General features: G+C 46.9%; 1 protein-coding gene across 1 annotated transcript in view; it reads left to right on the forward strand.

The window, feature by feature from the left end:
• The window catches only part of LOC147701524 (circularly permutated Ras protein 1-like), a 223,338-nt gene that overhangs the window by 95,041 nt on the left and 105,734 nt on the right, over positions 1–22,563 (forward strand). The window contains exons 2-3 of the mRNA XM_086930201.1: positions 8,823–8,933; positions 9,245–9,394. Coding sequence (XP_086786327.1) covers positions 8,831–8,933; positions 9,245–9,394 — 253 coding nt within the window. The 5' untranslated portion in view covers positions 8,823–8,830. The remainder of the gene's footprint in view (positions 1–8,822; positions 8,934–9,244; positions 9,395–22,563) is intronic.

Here is a 22,563-nt window from a genome sequence, read left to right on the forward strand (position 1 = left end):
GGACTTCATCCCAACCATTTGTGTCACCATAATTGGGAATGTTTAAAGGTGGATAGAAGAAGGAAAGACGCTGTACGTCAACCCCCCCCCTTTTTTCAAGCGCTGGCCAAGAAGAAATATAGTCAACCATGGCAGGATCGTCACAGTTGACTATAACACAGTCACCCTGTAAGCTTTTTTTCGTGTCCCCAATCCAGTACACTCTTCTCACAGAATTTATTCTGCTGTGTTGGAAGGACTGTAAAGGTCTGTTTTGACTTAACCATTGCAAAACTTTGTTCCTCAGTGACCACGGGGGCTCGTCCGAACCATCTGGCAATTCAGACACCCCTGTTAGGACGACAGTGTACGGGGTAGCCTCAGGTGGCAGATGGAACGGCCGCCTGAACCTAGTGCCCTTCCTTTGTTTTCCCTGAGATTGGAGAGACTGGGTTTTTTGTGATGTGTGTAAAGTCTCCTTTAGATTAGCTAGCTGGGTATTTAAAGCCACAAGGGCTGGGGTGGGTTGCGCATTATCACTGGTGATATCGGATTGGCCCTTCCCCTCTACAATTGGGGGTTTAGGGGTATTTTGTGAGTTTGGTCTGACACTCTTATTAGTCTGGGTGTTTGCTACTTTATCTTGTGCAAGGGGTTTTGGACACGCCGCTGGTAAGGTAAGCGGTTGCGCCGGTTTACTTGGTTCTTTGGTTTTCCCCTCCCCCGTATCTAGGGTGCCCAATGACTTCTGAATAAATGCAGGAGTATTTAATTTTGCAAGTTGTTTTTCAATTATCCTTATGCTTTTTTCCAAGGGTTTCAGATGGCGTTTTAACAATATCCCCATACTATTTGTAAGAAAATCATGTAGTGTCACACATGTGGTGCATGGTTTGTGTATGCCACCTTCCGCACCTATTGCATCTAGGTTCCCCAGTGGCTCGGTATTCTGTGGGGGCATGTTAGAGACCACTCTATTGGTGGATGGGGGATTTGCTGTACTACAATATTGTTACTATTCTTATTCAGGTTGCAGGGATTCACACAGTTAGGTGGCGCCGATGTGATCTCCTGTGTAATCAACCCCTTACTTGACCTCTTAGATATGGCACCCTCCCTTTCACCCGTGGAGTTAGGTTCCAATGCCATGTCTTGGTTGTGTAGGTTGTGTAGGAGTTGTAAGTCCGGTGTTTTTTCCAAGTCCTCCACGGAATCAGACCCTAATGACAATTGAGTTGCTGACAAGTCCACAGTATTTGGAACTGTGTGAACTAGCGCACTTGCTTGATTCAACAGGGGAGTAATCGGACCCTTGTGAATTGGAGTTTGTGCTAGAGCCAAGGGACCCATTGACGATCTTTTTCTAGCAATCTCCAGTTCATGTGACACCCGTCGTTCTATCAATTGGATGGTATTATCGATGGCTGCATTGGCCTTGTTTAAAAATAAGTCAATGGGTCCAGTTATGTCAGTAGATTTATCAGTCTTTTTGCTTCTAGTGGCTCTACTCATGATCGGACACTATGGGTCTCAAACTATACAATAATGATAGAGCAGAACAAACTGGTTTCACTGTTGACAAAGATATGGGTGTAAAGTCCCTGCAGTTATTATCAGAACAAGTCTAGGAATGAATAGTAGAACACAAATACCGTGGCCCAGTCCAGTCTCGCACAGTCTGGAACGGGCTGAAACGGGCCCGCCCTTGGCCCGGGCTTCGCCTCGCGCTTCTCCTCGCGCGCGTCCCGCGTTGCGCGTGATGCGGTTCAATTTAAGGGGAGGTTTATGCACGGGGGCGTTACCGCCGGGGGAAGAGGCACCAGCTGGAAGAAGCGAAGGCTTCTGGTCCTCGCAGTCCCCCGGTGCAGGCAGCCAATGGTAATGGGGTCTAGCGCTCGCTGGGAGCTGGTAGGCAATCCGTCGACCACGGAAGAGCTCCCACCAGCGGCGCGACCTCCAAGAAGTCTGGACACAGCTGGGCAAAGTTAGCAAAGAAGGCGCCCTTCGTTTGGCAGCAGAGAGATCCTTTGTGGGCAGTAATCAGCGTCAGATATGTGAGCGGCACCCGCGAAGCGGGTGTCGCGAAAAGTACGTAGCCGGCAGGTAGGGGGCGTTACCGCCGGGGGAAGAGGCACCAGCTGGAAGAAGCAAAGGCTTCTGGTCCTCGCAGTCCCCCGGTGCAGGCAGCCAATGGTAATGGGGTCTAGCGCTCGCTGGGAGCTGGTAGGCAATCCGTCGACCACGGAAGAGCTCCCACCAGCGGCGCGACCTCCAAGAAGTCTGGACACAGCTGGGCAAAGTTAGCAAAGAAGGCGCCCTTCGTTTGGCAGCAGAGAGATCCTTTGTGGGCAGTAATCAGCGTCAGATATGTGAGCGGCACCCGCGAAGCGGGTGTCGCGAAAAGTAAGTAGCCGGCAGGTAGGGGGCGTTACCGCCGGGGGAAGAGGCACCAGCTGGAAGAAGCGAAGGCTTCTGGTCCTCGCAGTCCCCCGGTGCAGGCAGCCAATGGTAATGGGGTCTAGCGCTCGCTGGGAGCTGGTAGGCAATCCGTCGACCACGGAAGAGCTCCCACCAGCGGCGCGACCTCCAAGAAGTCTGGACACAGCTGGGCAAAGTTAGCAAAGAAGGCGCCCTTCGTTTGGCAGCAGAGAGATCCTTTGTGGGCAGTAATCAGCGTCAGATATGTGAGCGGCACCCGCGAAGCGGGTGTCGCGAAAAGTAAGTAGCCGGCAGGTAGGGGGCGTTACCGCCGGGGGAAGAGGCACCAGCTGGAAGAAGCAAAGGCTTCTGGTCCTCGCAGTCCCCCGGTGCAGGCAGCCAATGGTAATGGGGTCTAGCGCTCGCTGGGAGCTGGTAGGCAATCCGTCGACCACGGAAGAGCTCCCACCAGCGGCGCGACCTCCAAGAAGTCTGGACACAGCTGGGCAAAGTTAGCAAAGAAGGCGCCCTTCGTTTGGCAGCAGAGAGATCCTTTGTGGGCAGTAATCAGCGTCAGATATGTGAGCGGCACCCGCGAAGCGGGTGTCGCGAAAAGTAAGTAGCCGGCAGGTAGGGGGCGTTACCGCCGGGGGAAGAGGCACCAGCTGGAAGAAGCAAAGGCTTCTGGTCCTCGCAGTCCCCCGGTGCAGGCAGCCAATGGTAATGGGGTCTAGCGCTCGCTGGGAGCTGGTAGGCAATCCGTCGACCACGGAAGAGCTCCCACCAGCGGCGCGACCTCCAAGAAGTCTGGACACAGCTGGGCAAAGTTAGCAAAGAAGGCGCCCTTCGTTTGGCAGCAGAGAGATCCTTTGTGGGCAGTAATCAGCGTCAGATATGTGAGCCTTTATGAGTTTATAACAGGAATAGGGCCTGATATACAGTTTCGTGGTCCACCTAGTTCAAGTGGTGTATAATAAAATGCACTTGTAGTAAGCCGGACGGGATATCCGTCATGTTTGTGACAATGTAACCAGTCTGCCAAACTCTACATGAGGCCCAGGGTCATTCTGCGCTAAAACAATCCGAATATTCAAGACAGGTTGTGGGTAAATGGAGATTCTGCTTTAAAGGATATTAAAGCTATTGTGCGCAAGGCAGATTCTAATGATGGTGTGTCGAACCAGTATTCGATAATACCAAAGTTGATAATAGAGAAGCTGCCAGCAAGATTAAATCATGATCACTATCAGTATCATAGCACAGCAATAAAAGACCTTAGAAACAATAGATCTGAAGGTAAACTGAGCGAGATTCCTAGAGAGTCAAACAGAGATAGAAAGGACATTCCAGATGTTATAGATGCGGCAGCTTAGAACAACTTGCAAATACTAACAAATGCTATAAAGATTAGATGTTCTGTGTTGTATAAGAGGACAGTATGTAAAAAGAACAAAATGGTCCTAAAGTAAAATGTGTGACTGATGAACAACAAAGTAGCTCCTCAGACAATGAGGATCCTAAACATTTTGAATGTATATGAAGCAAAAAAGGGAAAGTTTTGGGAACTGATGGAGTACTTTAGGAAAACCAATCTGTAAAATGAAAGTAAATGGAATTAAGATTAACTCTTTGGCGGACTCTGGTTTGCCTTATGACAAGGAAATACGGAAAGAAAGTTATGTGGAGAAGCTAGGAGAGAGTTTAAAGCCATCTGACAACAAACCTGAGAGCTTACAGGGGAAGCAGTAGAAGTGTTGTGGGGATAGGAAATTATCCTTTGAATTTAAAAACATGGATGCAGAAATATAACAGTATATCACTCAAAAGGGACCATCTGTTCTTCGGTGGTTGGATCAGGGAGCCTTACTTAATCCTAATAGTCTTGAATAGGTGTTGCACATTAGAAGTAATAGAGGTCAGAAGATATCATAAGATGCTAAAGGATTCTCCCAATGTTGTTCAGGTAAAACTGGTAAATTGGAGGGTTTGTCCCATAGAATTATTCCTAAAGAAAATGCAAAACCTAGTATTCATAAGGTTAGAAACATAACATTCTCATAATATTGAGGGAAGTGGTCACGTAAGAGTTAAGCAAGTTACAGAAAAGAAAGAGAGTTAAACTAGTAAAGTTGTCCAATTGGTTGGCTGCAATGGTCGTTGCATCCCATTCCTTAACAGCCCCCAACAGGAGCATTTTTCAGTCATAGTAAGAATAACCTTGGCAAGCATATGGGAGCTTTGCACAATTTTGTCAATTTATTGGTGTTAAGATGTGATCATGAACTACTCACAACAGTTCTCAGCACCAGTTGATTGTCTAAAGTGTCTCCACATATTGCTCATGTGTACACTATGGCCCAGGGGAAAATGTGAAGTAGCAGATGCATTTAGTATGCATTACCTTAAAAAGGAATTCTCAAATATGAGTGGGAGGATTTTAGGATGCTTGGATGTGTGTTAAAGAAATTAAATTGACTCATAGGAAGGAATGGAAAGATGAGTACATATTGTGTCAGTTTGGGTGAAGTGAGGAAATATATATAAAGGAATGCTGGACTAATGAAAAGAATGTGACAAAGGGAGTGAGAGGGTATTGGGAAGTCAAAGACTTAACATTTGAAGCCAATGTTTTGGTTCAGAGGTGGCCTGCTAGTGCCTCAACAAAGGCTGAGGGGAACGATGATAGATTAATGTCCTGAATGCCTTCTGGGAGTCATAAAAACAACGAGAAGGGTCAAAGACCGATATTGGTGGCCAGGAACAGATGTAGAAGTAGAACGAAAAGTGTGGTTCTGTGTGAAATGTGACACCAGAACTCAGATTAGCATCAGACGTCCCTTGTACCCTATGGGCTGTCCCAGTGTGCCTTGGAATAAGTTGGTAATACATATCATGGATATATTTATTTATTTATTTATGAGATTTTTATTGCGCAAACAAATACCCGAAGGTGTCTCGGCGCATGTTGGGCTAGCGGGGAACCGGGACAGAAATTCACTGGTTAAACAGCCATGTCTTTTATTTATTTATTTATGAGATTTTTATATTGCAAGGAGATCATAGTGTGTTGCTGTATATCACTGTTTTATTAGACTATTTTATAAAATGGCGGTAGTGAAGTAAACTGAATCCAAGGGGTCAAATTTGGATCACGTCTTTATGCAAGAGAGCTTATCAAAAGTTGAAATAAGTGATAATGGGTCACAATTCTAGTCAGACCGTCTGGGAGACTTTTTGCCCAGGAATGGGGTGCTGCGGGGAGACACATCAGTTTATCAATCTGTAGTAAACTGAGGCATTGAGAGGTTTCGTAGGGTGATAAAAGGAGCTATACAATTGGCAAGAAATGGAAAGATCGTGTTGAAGAAGGTAGTATGGTGTTATAATTCAAAGCAAAGTCCAGGAAGCCATTTTGTAGATTATAAGAAGATCGTTTATTAACCTCTTGGCTGCTAGGCGTTTTCCCCCTCCTGTGCTGGGAATTACCATTTTGCTGTTTTCATGACGAGCTCAGCTCGTCATCAGCACATGACACCCGTGGGTGATGACGAGCTGAGCTCGTCATCAGCATCGAAAGGGTTAAGCTTAGTTACAGGTCAATCGGATAGTAAATAAGAGATAGCCCGACCAGGATGAGCATCCCTGCTGCTCAGCCCACACGCTCCAGCTGTTTCTCTATCAACCACACCAGGCACGCCAGCATTCCACTACATCATCAAGCATTACAACATTCCACACACATCACATTCATAGTAGGTGAGTAGCAAGGAACAGATAACTAATGGAAAGGATGCAGAGTAACATTACTGGTCACAACACATCTCCTTCCCTAAGGGAATACAATGAATAATAAAAACGAACTAGTTACACATTGAAAGGACTCAGGATAGGAGAATAGCAAAACAGTCCTAAGATATCAAATACATTAAAAGTACACCATTGTAATATTATGCAGGGCTGGGAGAATTAAAGACACCTCAGTGGTGTTGCACCCTCACTCACCCCCTTCTGCACACTATGGTCTCAGGTAAAACACACTCTACTGTGCACCTGACAGGACCTACTGCCTCAGGCAATTCACACACTCTACTGTACGCCTGACAGGGCCTATAGTCTCAGGCAAAACACCAACGCACACGCCCTGCTGTAGGCCTGAAAGGACCTACCGTCTCAGGCAACACACACACTCTACTTTACACCTGACAGGACCTATAGTCTCAAGCAAAACACCAACACACACACCCTGCTGTAGGCCTGACAGGACCTACCGTCTCTGGCTACACACACTAGGGCAACCAACCCTATAACGCAGCATTAGGATACGCAAACCTACAACATACCACTAAGGTACATTACCCCACAACAAAGAACTAGGGTACATAACCCCACAACACAGCATTCTATTTCAGCACATCAAACCCAGACCAGAAAACAGCAATCCAACAAGCAGCATGGCACTGTAAAATAAAATTAACCATATGCCTATCATACGCCAGTATCACTAGTGACATCAATATAGAACATTATACCGAAGTAAGGCATAGTGTGAACAGAGTCCAGGGAGTCACCAGAGGTATAGCAGAGTCTAAATTAGGTAGGTACTAACAGCTCTCTTTGTGGTAGTGTGGACAAGCAGTTAGGCTTATCCAGAGTGTGTGTTACGCATTTATTGTATTCACTCAATCAAGGACTGATTACACACACTCAGAGACAGAATCCAGACCAATTAGGTAAGTATAAAAAAGGTATACTTATGTTTTATTTTAGAACCAAGCAGGACTTGGCACAGGTAAGTAAAATACATTTCTCAAATGCAAGACTGTTCAATGAAATGCAGTTGAGGTTGATTTTGCAATTGTTACAGCTTTGTATCACTTTAAAATGCAGTTTCAATTACACAGTAATTACTTTCAGATTACTTTTTAGTTACTTTTGGATTACTTTGAATACTGGGGGTGGTATGCCTAGATACCACACCTTAGGTTCTTACAATACAAGGTAAGTACGACTTTTTATACTTTGCAAGTGAGTTGTCTTTTCTCATAATACAACAGTTAAACACAGAACATTTTTAGGCCCAAAATCTCATAACATGGGTTCCTATTGAAGAAAAATGGTTATTGGTTTTAAAGGTAAGTACACAACTTACGAGTGGGAGGTTTCGGGGCTAGGACCAAGGTTCCCCAAGGTCTAGATGGGCACTCGAGTTGCACCACCAGCAACCCTGGGGCGACGTGGTGCAGAGTGCAGGGCCCAATGTTAACTGATGGGGCTAAGGGGGCCTTCGGTTAGGGACTACTTAGGAGCAGGCCAAACAGGTGTGGGTGCAAAGCTCCTGGGGTTAAGGTCAACACTGGAGGTGCCAATGGCCATCACAGGAGCTGCACTACCAGCGGCACTGGGGCAGCCTGGTGCAGGGTGTAAAGAGTACGTCAGGGACCAGGTGCTTCTCAATGGAGACCTTCGGTTCTGCAAAGTTGCTACAGGCTTGGACAGGGAGACTCCCTGAAGGCGATCACTGTCTGGAGAGATAAGTTGGGATCCTGGGGTATGCCGGGACACTGTCGGTTGAGCCACCAAGGCAGTGGGGCGTTGGGTGCAGGGGTGTCTACTGGAGTCGGGTTTTCTTACCAGCTACCCTTGCTGTGGGGGGGACCTTCAGGTTGAAGGCTGCAGGTGTTGTCTTGAGGCTTAAGGGAGGTCGGGGATCACCAGGTTCCAGGTCAGGATTGCTGGGGAGACTTCTTGTGCTGTTGAGCAACTCGAACTCCGTCTGTGGATGTCAGGTGCACAGTGGTGCAGAATTGCAGAGGCGCCCGAATCCAGATTCTGTGGTCAGTTTTTGTTTTAAGTAAGTCCGGTGCTCACAGGAGACAGAGTCTGTAAGAGGGTCACAGGGCAGTCCGTCCGGGCTCTGGGGGTCGCTGGCTGCTGGACTTGCACCGGGGGGGGAATCGGCCCTGCAGGTAAGGTGATAACTCAGGTCATTTAGAGTATCTTTTACACCAGACTTGCTCTTTGGTACCCCTGCCATTTCAATTGACATTCAGAGAGTCAGGTCACATGAGTAAAGGGCTGGAAAATAAAGTAAGCACAGATGTAATAGCTGTGATTTGTTTTGTAATTTCCACTGGTATCCTTCCCTTATCCCCTCAACAGCATTTAAGTAGCTATTATAGGCAGCACGATGTCAGCCATTTGATATCATCAGGGGATCAAGGAATACCGGATGTCACAACTGCTACCCCAGACATTTTCATAAATTGCCATCCATGGTCTAGGCCTTTTAGTCTTTGCTTGCTGGTCAGTATTGCGCTGCTGGCCTGGTACAGCGGCTGACTGTGGGCCTTCACACTGATCCAGCACTGGCTGCATAAAGTTATCTCTTACCTCAAGTCACCTTTTTAAAAAAAATGTGTTTACAGATCTCGCAATGGAGTTTTGTTGCCGATATTTCTACATCCCAGACAAGGGACCGAGCACCTGCCGCCTACCCGCTGCCCCGTCCATGACCCACCACGTTGCCCCCACAAATGGTAAGTCAGCACAAAGTGAGTAAACTGGTCCTTCATGGCTTTTAGTTTTAAATAGGTTTACATTTCCTCTACCACAGATTGAGTCTAGGGAGCTATTGGGAAGCTTCTCAAAAGGCCATGTCTTGAATAAACGTCAGAACTGAGTCAGTCAGGTGCTCGGCTTTCTCCCAGAACCATGATATTTTTCTAATGCCCCCCGAGTCCTACCTGCCTTTTTAAAGGGCTGGCCTCTGTGGAAACCTCCCTTGCAGCACTGCGAGTCCAGTCATGTGCTGAAGTGCTGAGAATAATGACCTGCTCTTCTCTTGAAGGTGCATCTACCAACATAACAGGGCTCTACGACAATGATGTCATTGGACATCCTCCGGGCCTCAAAAAGGAACCCAATGACCGAGAATTCCAGGAAGATCCCAGCCGGCCTGGTGAGAAAGAGAGGACTCCAGAAACGCAAACGGCTCCAGGTAAGAACTATCTATAGCCTTTCTAGGGTTTAAAGTGCTTCACACACTCAGGTCTGAAACTGATGGAGCAGGAATCTCACATACTCACTTATAACCTCCCACACTCAGTTGTATTCCCCAAAACCATCAGTTTATTTGATCATTTGAATTTATTGATACAGCACAAACATAGTCCAGTTGGACTCCAGAGCGCTTTAATGTCACATCTTATCACAATCGAAAGGGAATGAATCACTTGTGTCAATATTCCAGAGCCTCATGGAAATTGTATCGGAGACTCTCATCACACATTCACAGTCTGCGGTACATATTTCTTTTGCACTTGTGTGGTTTAGTGGGTAGCTTCATCATTGGGTCTATCCCTTGGGTGTTCTGTTCGCCAAGTGATCTACTATCCTCCACCAAGAGGGAGACTGTCTGGATAGCGACAGTAGTGAAGACAATTAAAATGATCTAGTTTCCTGTATGAGACAATTTATTTGGCGAGGAAAGGGATATGGTTAAAAGAAATGGCAGTGTACGAGTTAATGAACTCATGGCCCACAACACCTTGTGGTAGGTCAACATATTTCAGCCAGGAATGCCTCTACGGATCAGGTGGCCTTCATCAGGACCAGTATCCCAGAGGTCTGGAGTTTAGAACACTCTGTGTACAGTGTAGGTTAGTTGACTCACTCCCCTTTCTTCATCAGTGAGCCCAGCTGCCAGTATCTGACTCAATGTTATAGGTGCAGACTTTTGCCCATAACATTTTTCATCACTGAGCCGAGATGCTCGGATCTGACTCAATGCTATAGGTGCAGACTTTTGCCCATAACTTTAAAATGTTTAACATTAGAGGTGAGAGAAACGACAGCAGTGCTGGCAAAGACGACCAAAACCAAGGATGCGTCTGTCTTTTTCTGTGCCTCAAGAGAGACACAAAACCTCCTTTTAAAGTTATGGGCAAAAGTCTGCGCCTATACATTGAGTCAGATCCGAACATCTGGGAATAATGGATACTGACAGAGCCAGCAGCCAAGGTGAAGGGCAAGCCATGGAATATCATTACAGCTCCAGTATACAAAAACTAAAATCGTTCTTATGATCTGCTTTTCTAAAATGACGAGTGATCAGCAGAAAGGAGATAATGATGGGACATGTTTCTTTATTACATGCTATAGTTTATATCAGGAAAGAAGGGACCTCTCTGCCTGTTACTAAAGCCTAAAGTGAGTAGGGTGATGGCATGACCGTGCATTGTAGGGAATAAAATACACATGCTTTAGAAGGGTATTGCAAGTTATTTTGGAGGTCCATGAGTTATGCAGGAACTCATCTGTGACTTGCAATATCCTGAAATTCACAACAGTGGCGTTTTATCACATGCATGTACAAGACAGCTTTCCAGAGAGAGGAGGGGGAAATATCCATCATGAAGATAAACGGATGCATACAGGTCTGCGTACCGATCATGAGATAGTTTGTAGATAGGGAATAAAGTAGAGTTTTAAGGAAGAAGGGCTAAGTTTAGGTAGACGGTAGGTAGCAAGTAGGTAAGCGAGGGTGGGATAGGAGAATGTGTCAGCAAACAGGAAGCTATGTTGGAGGAGTAAGAGGATAATAAAACACTCTTATAGGAAGTGAGAGGTAACACAGAGAAGAAAAGGGAGAAACAGGACATCCTATGCAGAGCGTGCAATTCTTAATTGCAAAAGCTTAGGGTGTCAGGGATGTATAGTCAATAACTATTTGCTGATAAGATAAAGGATGAGACTGATGGGTCTTGTCTGATATCCCACTGAATGTTGTTTCGTACCATAGGCGTAGAGCCAGAGAATGAGCAAGACAAGGTTCAGGATGTAGGGGTTTCAGGATGTGAAACTATATAGATTTCTACCTTCACCACATACTTTAGCGTTTTGTTCCTCTTTCAGTTTGGTGTAGTCATGCTTAAGGGGGCTATTTGTACAAAATATTGAGTTGCATAAAATATCAGCAAAAAAATATTGTGATAAAAAATATTATGATGCAGAAATATCGGTGTCAAGAATATCGATTTTTCAGGTAAGTAATATAGTTTTCAAGAATATTGTTGCTATTAATATAGTTTCAATAACATAGTTGTAAAAAATATCACATTTTAATTATCTTTATATGTTATAGTTCATTAATTAATTTTATGTGTTATGTAATTTTAGTGTTATTATTGTTTGCATAATTGTTAATAATATTTTTTTAATAGTTTGTGATTTTAAGTAATTTATCATTTTTAATTTAATTGCTAAAACTAATTTATATTGTTGTAGTGGGTTGCTAGATTTATAGGATGGGGAGTTAATGAGGTGTCATTCATTACTAATTAATGTATTAATTATTGAATTGATTAATTATGCTAATTTTGTAATCATTATATTTTTTAAGATACATTTTATGTTTTGGCTGCTGGGATTGTAGAGGTTTAGGGTGTAAAGTTAATAAAGTAATAAGTAATTAACAATTAATTACTAATGTATTGCTATTTATTTAATTGATTATTTAATATGTAAATTGTGTAATGACTATATTTTTTAAGTTATATATTAGGTGCATGCTGCTGGGTTTGTAGAGTTGTATGGTGGGAAGTTAAGTAATTAATTAATTAACTAACAATTAATTATTGACTAACAATTACTTATTAATTTATTAATAATAGTTTAATTGATTATTAATTATGTATATTGTTTAATCATTCAATTTGTTTGTTATATATTAGGTGCGGGTTATGGGTTTATAGAGGTATAAGGTAGGAAGTTAATTAAGTAATAACAAATTAACAATTATTTAATACATTATTCATATCGAATTTAATATTTATCATGTAAGTTGTGTAATATTTATATTTTTTAAGTTATATATATATTGGCTGTGGGCTGCTGGGTTTGTTGGGGTATAGGGTTGGAAGTTAATTATTAATGTATTAATTAATATGTAATTGATTATTATTTATCTTACTAGTGTTATATTTATTCATTTAAATTATATTTGAAGTGTGCGCTGCTAGGTTTGTGGGGGTATTTTTTTATTTGTATTTTTATTTTAGAAGTTTTATATAGCGCTGGCCTGACCCGAGGGAATCGGAGCGCTTTACAACAGATACATAAAATAGTACAGGGTGTGGTAAGTTAACTAAGTAATAAATCAATCACAATTTTCTTAGACGCATAATTAATTATTAAGTTGTTTAATAATCCCATTTACTCACCACGACACCAACATGTCCCAGTCTTTTACGCTTCTTGCCTGGAATGTTAATGGTCAATTAGACCGTATTAAGAGAGGAGCGGTCTTCCAGTTCATCCAGCTATACTATGACATAATGGGGTAGGCCAACTTTCACGGACCCAAGGGACCGCCCCCGGCGTGGTCGAGGGCTAAGAGACTGGGACTCTGTGACGCGAGGCGAGTGTTGCATCCAAGATTCTTCGGCTTTACTCATGCATTGGATTGCTCTCCCGCATTGATTATCTGTTTCTTCCTGCCACTGATCTCCTCCGGAGCACAGGATCCCAGATCTTGCCAATGGGGCATATCGGACCACATGTCTATTCAGCTTAGGTTTGATGTGGCCCCCAGAGGTACTTGCCCGATCTGGAACCTCAATGCCTGATTCCGGCAGGAGGACAAGTTTGTAGACCACTTGCAGCAAGAATATAAGGCCTTCCTCAAGGTGAATGAGGTCTTGCTCCCGGGACCATGTGGGAAACTGGCAAAACTTACATGAGGGGCATGGCCCGATCCTATCTCAAGGGAGCAGAACGGGAAAAACAGTGTCTAGTGGTTGAGCTTGAGCAGTTACTAGGACAGCTTGATTGCAATTCATCAGGGTCACTTAGCGATCAGAAACACAACCGCTAGAGATGGATCGGACATCACTATTCCAATTAAGCATGGACGAAACCTAAAGTGTTGAATGGTGACCACTCAAAAGGTTTACGAGTGGGGTGACAAATCCAGTAAAGTATTGCACTATCTATCCACTCACCAGTCTGAAAAGAGGGTGAACCCAGGTGTTATGGGGGGCTCCAGTGATTGGGTGTAAGATTCTCAGGTGATAGCCACCACATTTACCCACAATTACTACTATAAAGAGCTTTATGCATTCTGTAGTTGCTCGGATAATGAGAGATCAGCCCACTTGGTAGGGGAGTTCCCCCTGCCCAGAGTGTCTCCCCAGGAAAGGGCTGCACTAAAGAACGTAATCACCGGAGATAAATAGGGGACCCGCAGTCGGAACTTAACCCAGGCAAAACACTGAGACCCGACGGACTTCCCATGGGGTTCTGTTGTAAACTCTGCCCCAACATTCTTCCCCCCTACTTAAACTGTATACTGAAGCCATGGCTAGGGGCCACCTTTCCCTGAGCTGAATGCAGGCCGCGATTGAGATACTTCCCAAACCCAGGCATCAACATGCACATGTGCATCTTTCCAACCCATTTCTCTCATCAACAGCGAGCTCAAGCTTTATGTTAAGGTACTGGAGAATCAACTGCTAATAGTTATTCTCAAGCTGGTCCACTCGACCGGTGTGTATTCATCCCGAAGTAAATGTAAATGTAGTATACTTGTAAAGCGCACAGCTGCCCCAGCAACGGGGCGTCCTGGTGCTGTATAACACTGTGGAACCCTTCCTGGCTCTCCCTGTGAGATGCCCCTCCTGGGCACCCCCAAGGTGAAGCCAGGCATCCCAGTGTTGTTGGGGCCATTGTGGAGGTTAAGCAAGCTATTGCCCAGAGTTGCAGCGTGGGACCCATGATTAGAGTAGGTGCTGAGGCGAGAATTATCGAGTCCGCAGACATTGAGCCCAAGACCCTGCCGCGTCGGGGCTTGAACCCTGGTCCCGGGCCTGATCTCTGCTTCAGAGTCTGCCGCTCTAACCAGTGAGCCACACTTCTCCACGTGGCACTAGACATTGCGTTTGCAGAGTGCATATAATGCTGTCCCGTATCAGGGCTCTGGGTGGTCTGGCGGCCCTTATGTTAATTGACTTACCTCGACAAGAAGCTCAAGGGTATGGGCCTTGGGCCTCGATTGCAGGTTTATGTCAGGGTTCTGTACACAGGCACCCTGGCCAGGGTGAGGGTTAATGGACTACTATCAGAGGCTTTTCCAGTGACGTGGGGCACCAGACAGAGGTACCCACTGTCCCCTTCCTATTTGCACTTGCCAACTAGCTGGTGGTGGTGTGGGTCCGCTGCAATGCTCTGGTTTGGGGGTTTGGCTGGGGCTTGGCAATGGAGGATCGCATAGCGCTTTACGCAGATGATGTCCTCCTATTCTTGGCTAGACCTATGGTCCTAGGCTTCTCCAGATCCTGGGCATTGTTGGGGAGGCATCAGGACCCTGGGTTAACTGGAGCAGATCCCTATTGGTTCCACTGAGGGGAGACCGCCGGGACGAGACCTGGCAGTCCAACATTCCGGTGCATTGGGTTAGCTTTCAATACCTTTGGGTCCACACATCCTGGTTCCAGAGCTGATGTAGAGCTTGAATCTGGCACAAGGGCTTCTCGGTGCTAGGGAAGATCTTTCCTATCTCTGAACACTATGATAGACTCACTTTGCATACAATGATGATCCTTCAAAAATTCCTTTATATTCTCCAGAACTACCCTTTGCGCATCCCACAGACCTGGTTTGGCTTTGTGCAGGCTTTGAGCGGCAAGTTTATTGGGGCTGGCTGCCCTTCCAAGTTATCTTTTAGCAAGTGTAGATGGGCAATTTATGACGGGGCCTCGCTATGACAGGCTGCGCTTTTATTACTGGTCTTCACAACTAGTGTCTATAAATGAAGGGTTGAATGGAGGATGGAAGGATCCCAGAGATAACATCCTACACATTCTTTATAGTGCCCCCATCCCTTACGGCATTCCAGAGGTTACCCAGGTAACGTTTGGAGTGCCGAGGGCCGCATTGCGGTTGCTGTAATGGAACCGCAAGTTGACAGTGGAAACACTGTTGTGGGTGGGCAGGTGGCTGGACAAGGTATCCACCCTAGAAGCATCTGTGCATGCACTTATGTCTGTGACCCCTCTGAGGAAGTGGTGAGAGCATCATGTGAGGGAATTAGATGCGGCTGATTGCAGAGACGCTTGTATGGCCCATAGCACTTCGAAGATCTCTTCTAGTTTCCGCTTTACACAGTTTAAGTACTTACATCTGACCTCCATGCCCCCTTCACCTACAAAAAGTGGGTATTCACGCCTACCCCGCCTACTATAGGTGCAGGACTCATGTGGGAGATTGTTTTCATGTTGTCTGGCAGTGGCCATTGATTCAGGATTATTGGAAAGCTGTATTTAATACCTTGTCTGCCGTGGTGGGTGAGACAGTGGCAAGGAATCCTAGAATCACCTTGCTTGGTATACTTGATAACCTAGGAGGACCCAGTGGGGACAGAATATTGGTTTGTGTGGGCACGCTTATAGCCAAGAGAGACATTGCCTGTAGTTGGAAGTCCACAACGGCTCCCTTGACCTCGGCCTAGACTCGGACATGGACTGGTGTTGTGATCGGGAGGCAACGATTTACGAAGCCTGAGATGCCCCCACAAGTGTTATAGAATTTGGGGGAAAATGGTGGGACTGTCATGGTCTGTCAGTCTTATTACGATGTCGGGTATTGAGTCCACCCGACAATGTTGTGGAATCAGAACTGACCGACCTCCGGTAGGCGGTCCTGATCGCAGTATTAGGATGCGACCTCACATGGTGTGGTCACACATTCCCATTTCTCTATGGGACCTTGTGCTTGCGAAAATGGCCACAACGCAAGCTGCCATAGAGAAATGGGAGTTTTTGTTAATCTCTGCACTATGTGGCAGGCACCACACGGTTCCTGCCACCCAGTGCAGGGATTGATGGGGGCACCATACGTGACCCCCAACTTGAGGCCACTGTTGCACGGGGGCCCTGCTAGGGGCCCCCAAAGTCGCTTTCTGAAAGGCTTTTCATGTCGGAAAGCCTGATATGAAAAGCCTGTTTGAAACCGACATCACCCCGCACACAATTCAGCGACGACATCACTGACTGTCAGCCCACACGCCCTCCCCTCCGATGATTATATTCTCCTAGGGGACCTCAACTTCCACCTGGAGAATAACAACAACAACAACACCACCTCCCTGCTGGACAACCTCGCCAATCTCGGACTCAAACAACTGGTGAACACCCCCACCCACTACGCTGGACACACGCTCGACCCAATCTTCTCCTCCAGCAAGCACATCTCCTTCAACCACTCCACAGGACTCCACTTGACAGACCACAGCTGCGTCCACTTCAGCTTCAGAAAGACCACGACCTACCACCACCCACAACAGGTCCCCCGCAGAAGCTGGAACAAAATTACCACCGACCAGCTCACCACATCACTGAACCAGAACCCTCCTGCCAGATCAACAAACCCCAATCGAGCAGCCAACAACCTCGCACAGTGGATCACCAACTGCGCTGACGACCTAGCACCCCTGCAAAACCGCCCCAACAAGCCAGGAAGCTAAAAAGCCTCCTGGTTCAACGACGACCTCAAGAACTCCAAGAAGAACTGCCGAACCCTCGAGAAAGCCTGGCGAAGAAACCCAACCACAGACAACATGACCGCTCTCAAGCACGCCACCCGCAAACACCACCAACTGATCCGCACCACCAAGAAATCAGCATTCAAGGATCGACTAGACAACAATGCCCACAACAGCAAGGAACTCTTCAGCATCGTCAAAGAGCTCACCAACCCCAGCTCCGGCAACAACGACATCACTCCCTCACAAGACCTCTGCGACTCCCTCGCCTCGTTCTTCCACAGCAAGATCGCAGACATACACAACAGCTTCGGCGATCAGACCACTCCCCCAACCACAGAACCAAAACCTCCCACCACCACCCTCCGCGCCTGGAGCACGATCAGCACCGAAGACACCATCCGCACGATGAACACCATCCACTCCAGATCGCCAACCGACCCATGCCCCCACCACATCTTCAAAAAGGCCGACTCCGTCATCGCACTCCAACTCCGGGACATCATCAACTGCTCCTTCAACACCGCTACCTTCCCGGAAAGCTGGAAGCATGCCGAGCTCAGCGCCCTCCTGAAGAAACCTTCAGCAGACCCCACCGAACTTAAGCACGTTCGCCCCATCTCGCTCCTCCCATTCCCCGCACAAGTCATAGAGAAGACTGTCAACAGTTAGCTCGCCGCCTTCCTCGAGTCTAACGGTTCCCTTCACCCCTCACAGTCCGACTTCCGAGCCAACCACAGCACCGAAACCGCCCTCAACGCAGCCACAGACGACATCCGAACCCTGCTCGACAATGGGGAAACAGCGGCCCTCATCCTCCTGGACCTCTCCGCAGCGTTCGACACGGTCTGCCACCGCACCCTAGTACAACGCCTCAACAATGTCGGGATACAAGATAAAGCATTGGAGTGGATCATCTCGTTCCTCGACGGAAGAACACAGAGAGTCCGCCTCCCCCCGTTCAGATCAGAGGCCACGAAGTCATCTGCGGCGTACCACAAGGATCATCGCTCAGCCCCACCCTCTTCAACGTCTACATGAGCCCCCTCGTGTCCATCGCACGCCAACACAACCTCAACATCATCTCCTATGCCGACAACACCCAGTTGATCCTCTCCCTCACCAAAGACCCAACCACCGCCAGAACCAACCTACACGAAGGGATGAAAGAAGTAGCAGAGTGGATGAAGAACAGCCGCCTAAAACTGAACTCAGACAAGATGGAAGTCCTCATCCTGGGATCATCCCCCTCTGCCTGGGACGACTCCTGGTGGCCCCCGGCCCTAGGCAGCGCACCCAAACCAACGGACCATGCACGCAACCTGGGCTTCATCCTAGACTCCTCCCTCTCGATGACCAACAAGTCAATGCTGTCTCATCATCTTGTTTTAACATCCTACGCATGCTCTGGAAGATCTTCAGATGGATCCCCATCGAAACAAGGAAGACGGTCACCCAAGCACTTGTCACCAGCCGACTGGACTCCGGAAACACCCTCTACACCGGAACCACAGCCAAACTGCAGAAAAGACTTCAACGTATTCAGAACGCCCCCGCACGACTCAACCTGGACATACCTCGACACAACCACATAACCGGACACCTGAGAGACCTGCACTGGCTCCCCGTCAGCAAGAGAATCACGTTCCGTCTCCTCACTCACGCACACAAGGCCCTCCACGACCTAGGACCCAGATACCTTAACAACCGCCTGACCTTCTACACCCCCACCCGCCAACTGTGATCTTCCAACCAAGCCCCAGCCGCGATTCCACGCATCCGAAGAGCAACCATGGGGGGAAGATCCTTCTCCTACCTGGCGGCCAAGACCTGGAATTCCCTCCCCACCCACCTCCGTCGTACCCAGAACCACCTCTCCTTCAGGAAGCAACTCAAGACCTGGTTATTCGATCAGTAGCGAACTCCTCTTCCCTAAGTGCCTTGAGACCCTCTGGGTGAGTAGCGCGCTATACAAATTTCTGATTGGATTGGATTGGAATCCTGACAGCGGAAATGCAGTCCTAAGGGACTATGTGTTGTTTCTGACTGGCCGACGGGTTGCTTGAGCCTGTCAAATGCCAGTTTCAATTCTGACCGCCACTTTTGTAATACAGTGGTCGGAATTGCAACCGAAAATGTAGGTCAGAAAGCCTCCGACTGCATGTTGGAGGCTTTTTGACCAACATCAAAATCAGGGCCTTAGTGTGAGAGGTGATGATGAAGAACTCTGTTTCGTCTGGTTTTACCATTGAAGGACTGCAGCACAAAATCCATTCAGAGGGTATTAATTAATATTTTATAGTCAACTGTATCACAGGATGCCTAGAAGCTCTGTAGGATCAATGGGCAAGCATCTCATTTATCGAACATCTGATAATCAATCAATCAATCAATCAGGGGTTTATAAAGTGTGGAACTCACCCATGATGGTCTCAAGGCGCTGGGTAAGGGGAGGGGTGCAGCTCCGGCTCAGTCCAAGAGCCAGGTCTTGAGGCTCTTCCTGAAGGTGTGCAGAGTGGGGGAGCATGTGAAGTTGAGTGGGAGGTCATTCCAGGTCTTTGCTGTGACGTAGGCTCTTCCACCTGCTCTGGTTCTGCAGATGCGTGGGGTCTCTGCCAGGGCGAGTTCGGCTTAGTGGAGGTTCCTTTTGGGTACGTGGAAGGAGACTTTTTTTGTTGGGTCCTATGTTGTGGAGGGAATTGTAGGCGTGGGTGAGCAGCTTGAAGGTTACTCTCTTTTCGATGTGGAGCCAGTGGAGGTCTCATGGGTGCTTGCTCATGTGCTCATGGGGTTCCGAGGACGAGTCTGGCTGCGGTGTTCTGGATGGCATCCAAACATTGTTGAACATTGTGGTTTCTGTACTATGGGCATGTTCGAATTTCAATAGCTAATTGTTAAGCAAAGCGTTGTAATCGATATGTTGGTTCAGTTTAGAGGCACACATTTATGAATAATTTTGGCTAGAATTGGGAATCAGAGATTTAACATCTAAGTGACCCCCTTGCTCAGATTGTCAAATCTTGAGTTTCTGAAGCCTTATCCTGTGTAGATGACACCCAATTAATGATCTCATTTAGGAAGATCTTGGACAGGTCAAATTGAGATTTAACGACTGCATGAGGAAAATAAGTGCCTGGATGATGCACAATTGTTTACAGCTGAAGGGTGATTGGACTGAGATTTTGTTGTTTGGGCCGGCAAAAACTCTTCGGTCCAGAGACTGCTGGCTATCCGAATAGGGTCCTGCTCCTTTCCCAGGAGGGAAGTTAAAAAATTCTTTATGATTGATGAGACTCTCTCCATGAAAGAACATGTTACCTCTGTCTGTGGCACCTGTTTTGCTCCTATGTGCTTGCTCAAAAGAGTGTTCCAAGAGCTCCCCTTAAGTTCCAGGGAAAAAAATGGTCAAGTCTTGATCATGAGCCTATAGTCTATGGTAATGCCCTGATGGTTGTGACTAATGAAGCCTTTTTTTTCCAAACGCCTGAAATCTTCCTCCTGGTACTCCATTCGTTCCAACTTTAAAAGCCCTGCGCTGGCTACCTATCAGAAAGCGCTCCTTGTTTAAACTTCATTGTTTCACTCATATGTCAGCTGACAAGGGCTCAATCTGATCTACAAAGGAAACTCCTCCCCTACTGCCCCACTAGACATCTTAGATCAAAGCCTTTCTCAGTGCCCGCTGTATCAGCACCGCCAGTCTCTTTCCTCTCTTGCCCCCTTTCACTGCAATAAACTCCATTTCCATATTCGCTCTTGCACAGACTTTGGTAGATGGTGTGTACACCAGCAGCGGGCAATAACCTCACACACAGGTGTGTGCACAAACATTGAACACTAAACTCTCACTCCCACAGCACACAGTGCAGGCAGTAACCTCATCTATTTTGTGATAAATCCCTGCATTGAGTAGGGATATTGCTTGCTGGTGTGTACACCCGCAGCAGGCAGTAACCTCACACACAGGTGTGTGCACAATCATTGAACAGTAAACTCTCACTCCCACAGCACACAGTGCAGGCAGTAACCTCATCTATTTTGTGATAAATCCCTGCATTGAGTAGGGATATTGCTTGCTGGTGTGTACACCCGCAGCAGGCAGTAACCTCACACACAGGTGTGTGCACAATCATTGAACAGTAAACTCTCACTCCCAAAGCACACAGTGCAGGCAGTAACCTCATCCTTTCAGCTATAATCCCCTGCATGGGTAGGGATCTTGCTTGCTGGTGTGTACCACCAGCAGCGGGCAGTAACCTCACACACAGGTGTGTGCACAAACATTGAACAGTAAACTCTCACTCCTACAACACACAGTGCTGGCAGTAATCTAATCTATTTTGTGATAATCCCCTGCATTAAGTAGGGATCTTGCTTGTTAGTGTGTACACCAGCAGCAGGCAGTAACCTCACACACAGGTGTGTGCACAATCATTGAACAGTAACCTCTCACTCCCACAGTGCAGGCAGTAACCTAATCCTTTCAGCTATAATCCCCTGCATGGGTAGGGATCTTGCTTGCTGGTGTGTACACCAGCAGCGGGAAGTAACCTCACACACAGGTGTGTGCACAAACATTGAACAGTAAACTCTCATTCCCACAACACACAGTGCAGGCAGTAAACTCATCTATTTTGTGATAATCCCCTGCATTGAGTAGGGATCTTGCTTGCTGGTGTTTACACCAGCAGTGGGCAGGAACCTCACACACAGGTGTGTGCACAAACATTGAACAGTAAACTCTCACTCCCACAGCACACAGTGCAGGCAGTAACCTCATCTATTTTGTGATAATCCCCTGCATTGGGTAGGGATCTTGCTTGCTGGTGTGTACACCAGCAGCGGGCAGTAACCTCACACACAGGTGTGTGCACAAACATTGAACAGTAAACTCTCACTCCCACAGCACACAGTGCAGGCAGTAACCTCATCTATTTTGTGATAAATCCCTGCATTGAGTAGGGATATTGCTTGCTGGTGTGTACACCCGCAGCAGGCAGTAACCTCACACACAGGTGTGTGCACAATCATTGAACAGTAAACTCTCACTCCCACAGCACACAGTGCAGGCAGTAACCTCATCTATTTTGTGATAAATCCCTGCATTGAGTAGGGATATTGCTTGCTGGTGTGTACACCCGCAGCAGGCAGTAACCTCACACACAGGTGTGTGCACAATCATTGAACAGTAAACTCTCACTCCCAAAGCACACAGTGCAGGCAGTAACCTCATCCTTTCAGCTATAATCCCCTGCATGGGTAGGGATCTTGATTGCTGGTGTGTACCACCAGCAGCGGGCAGTAACCTCACACACAGGTGTGTGCACAAACATTGAACAGTAAACTCTCACTCCTACAACACACAGTGCTGGCAGTAATCTCATCTATTTTGTGATAATCCCCTGCATTAAGTAGGGATCTTGCTTGTTGGTGTGTACACCAGCAGCAGGCAGTAACCTCACACACAGGTGTGTGCACAATCATTGAACAGTAAACTCTCACTCCCACAGTGCAGGCAGTAACCTAATCCTTTCAGCTATAATCCCCTGCATGGGTAGGGATCTTGCTTGCTGGTGTGTACACCAGCAGCGGGAAGTAACCTCACACACAGGTGTGTGCACAAACATTGA

Source organism: Lissotriton vulgaris, chromosome 7 (assembly GCF_964263255.1).
Source record: "Lissotriton vulgaris chromosome 7, aLisVul1.2, whole genome shotgun sequence".
In the NCBI taxonomy this organism is placed as follows: domain Eukaryota; kingdom Metazoa; phylum Chordata; class Amphibia; order Caudata; family Salamandridae; genus Lissotriton; species Lissotriton vulgaris.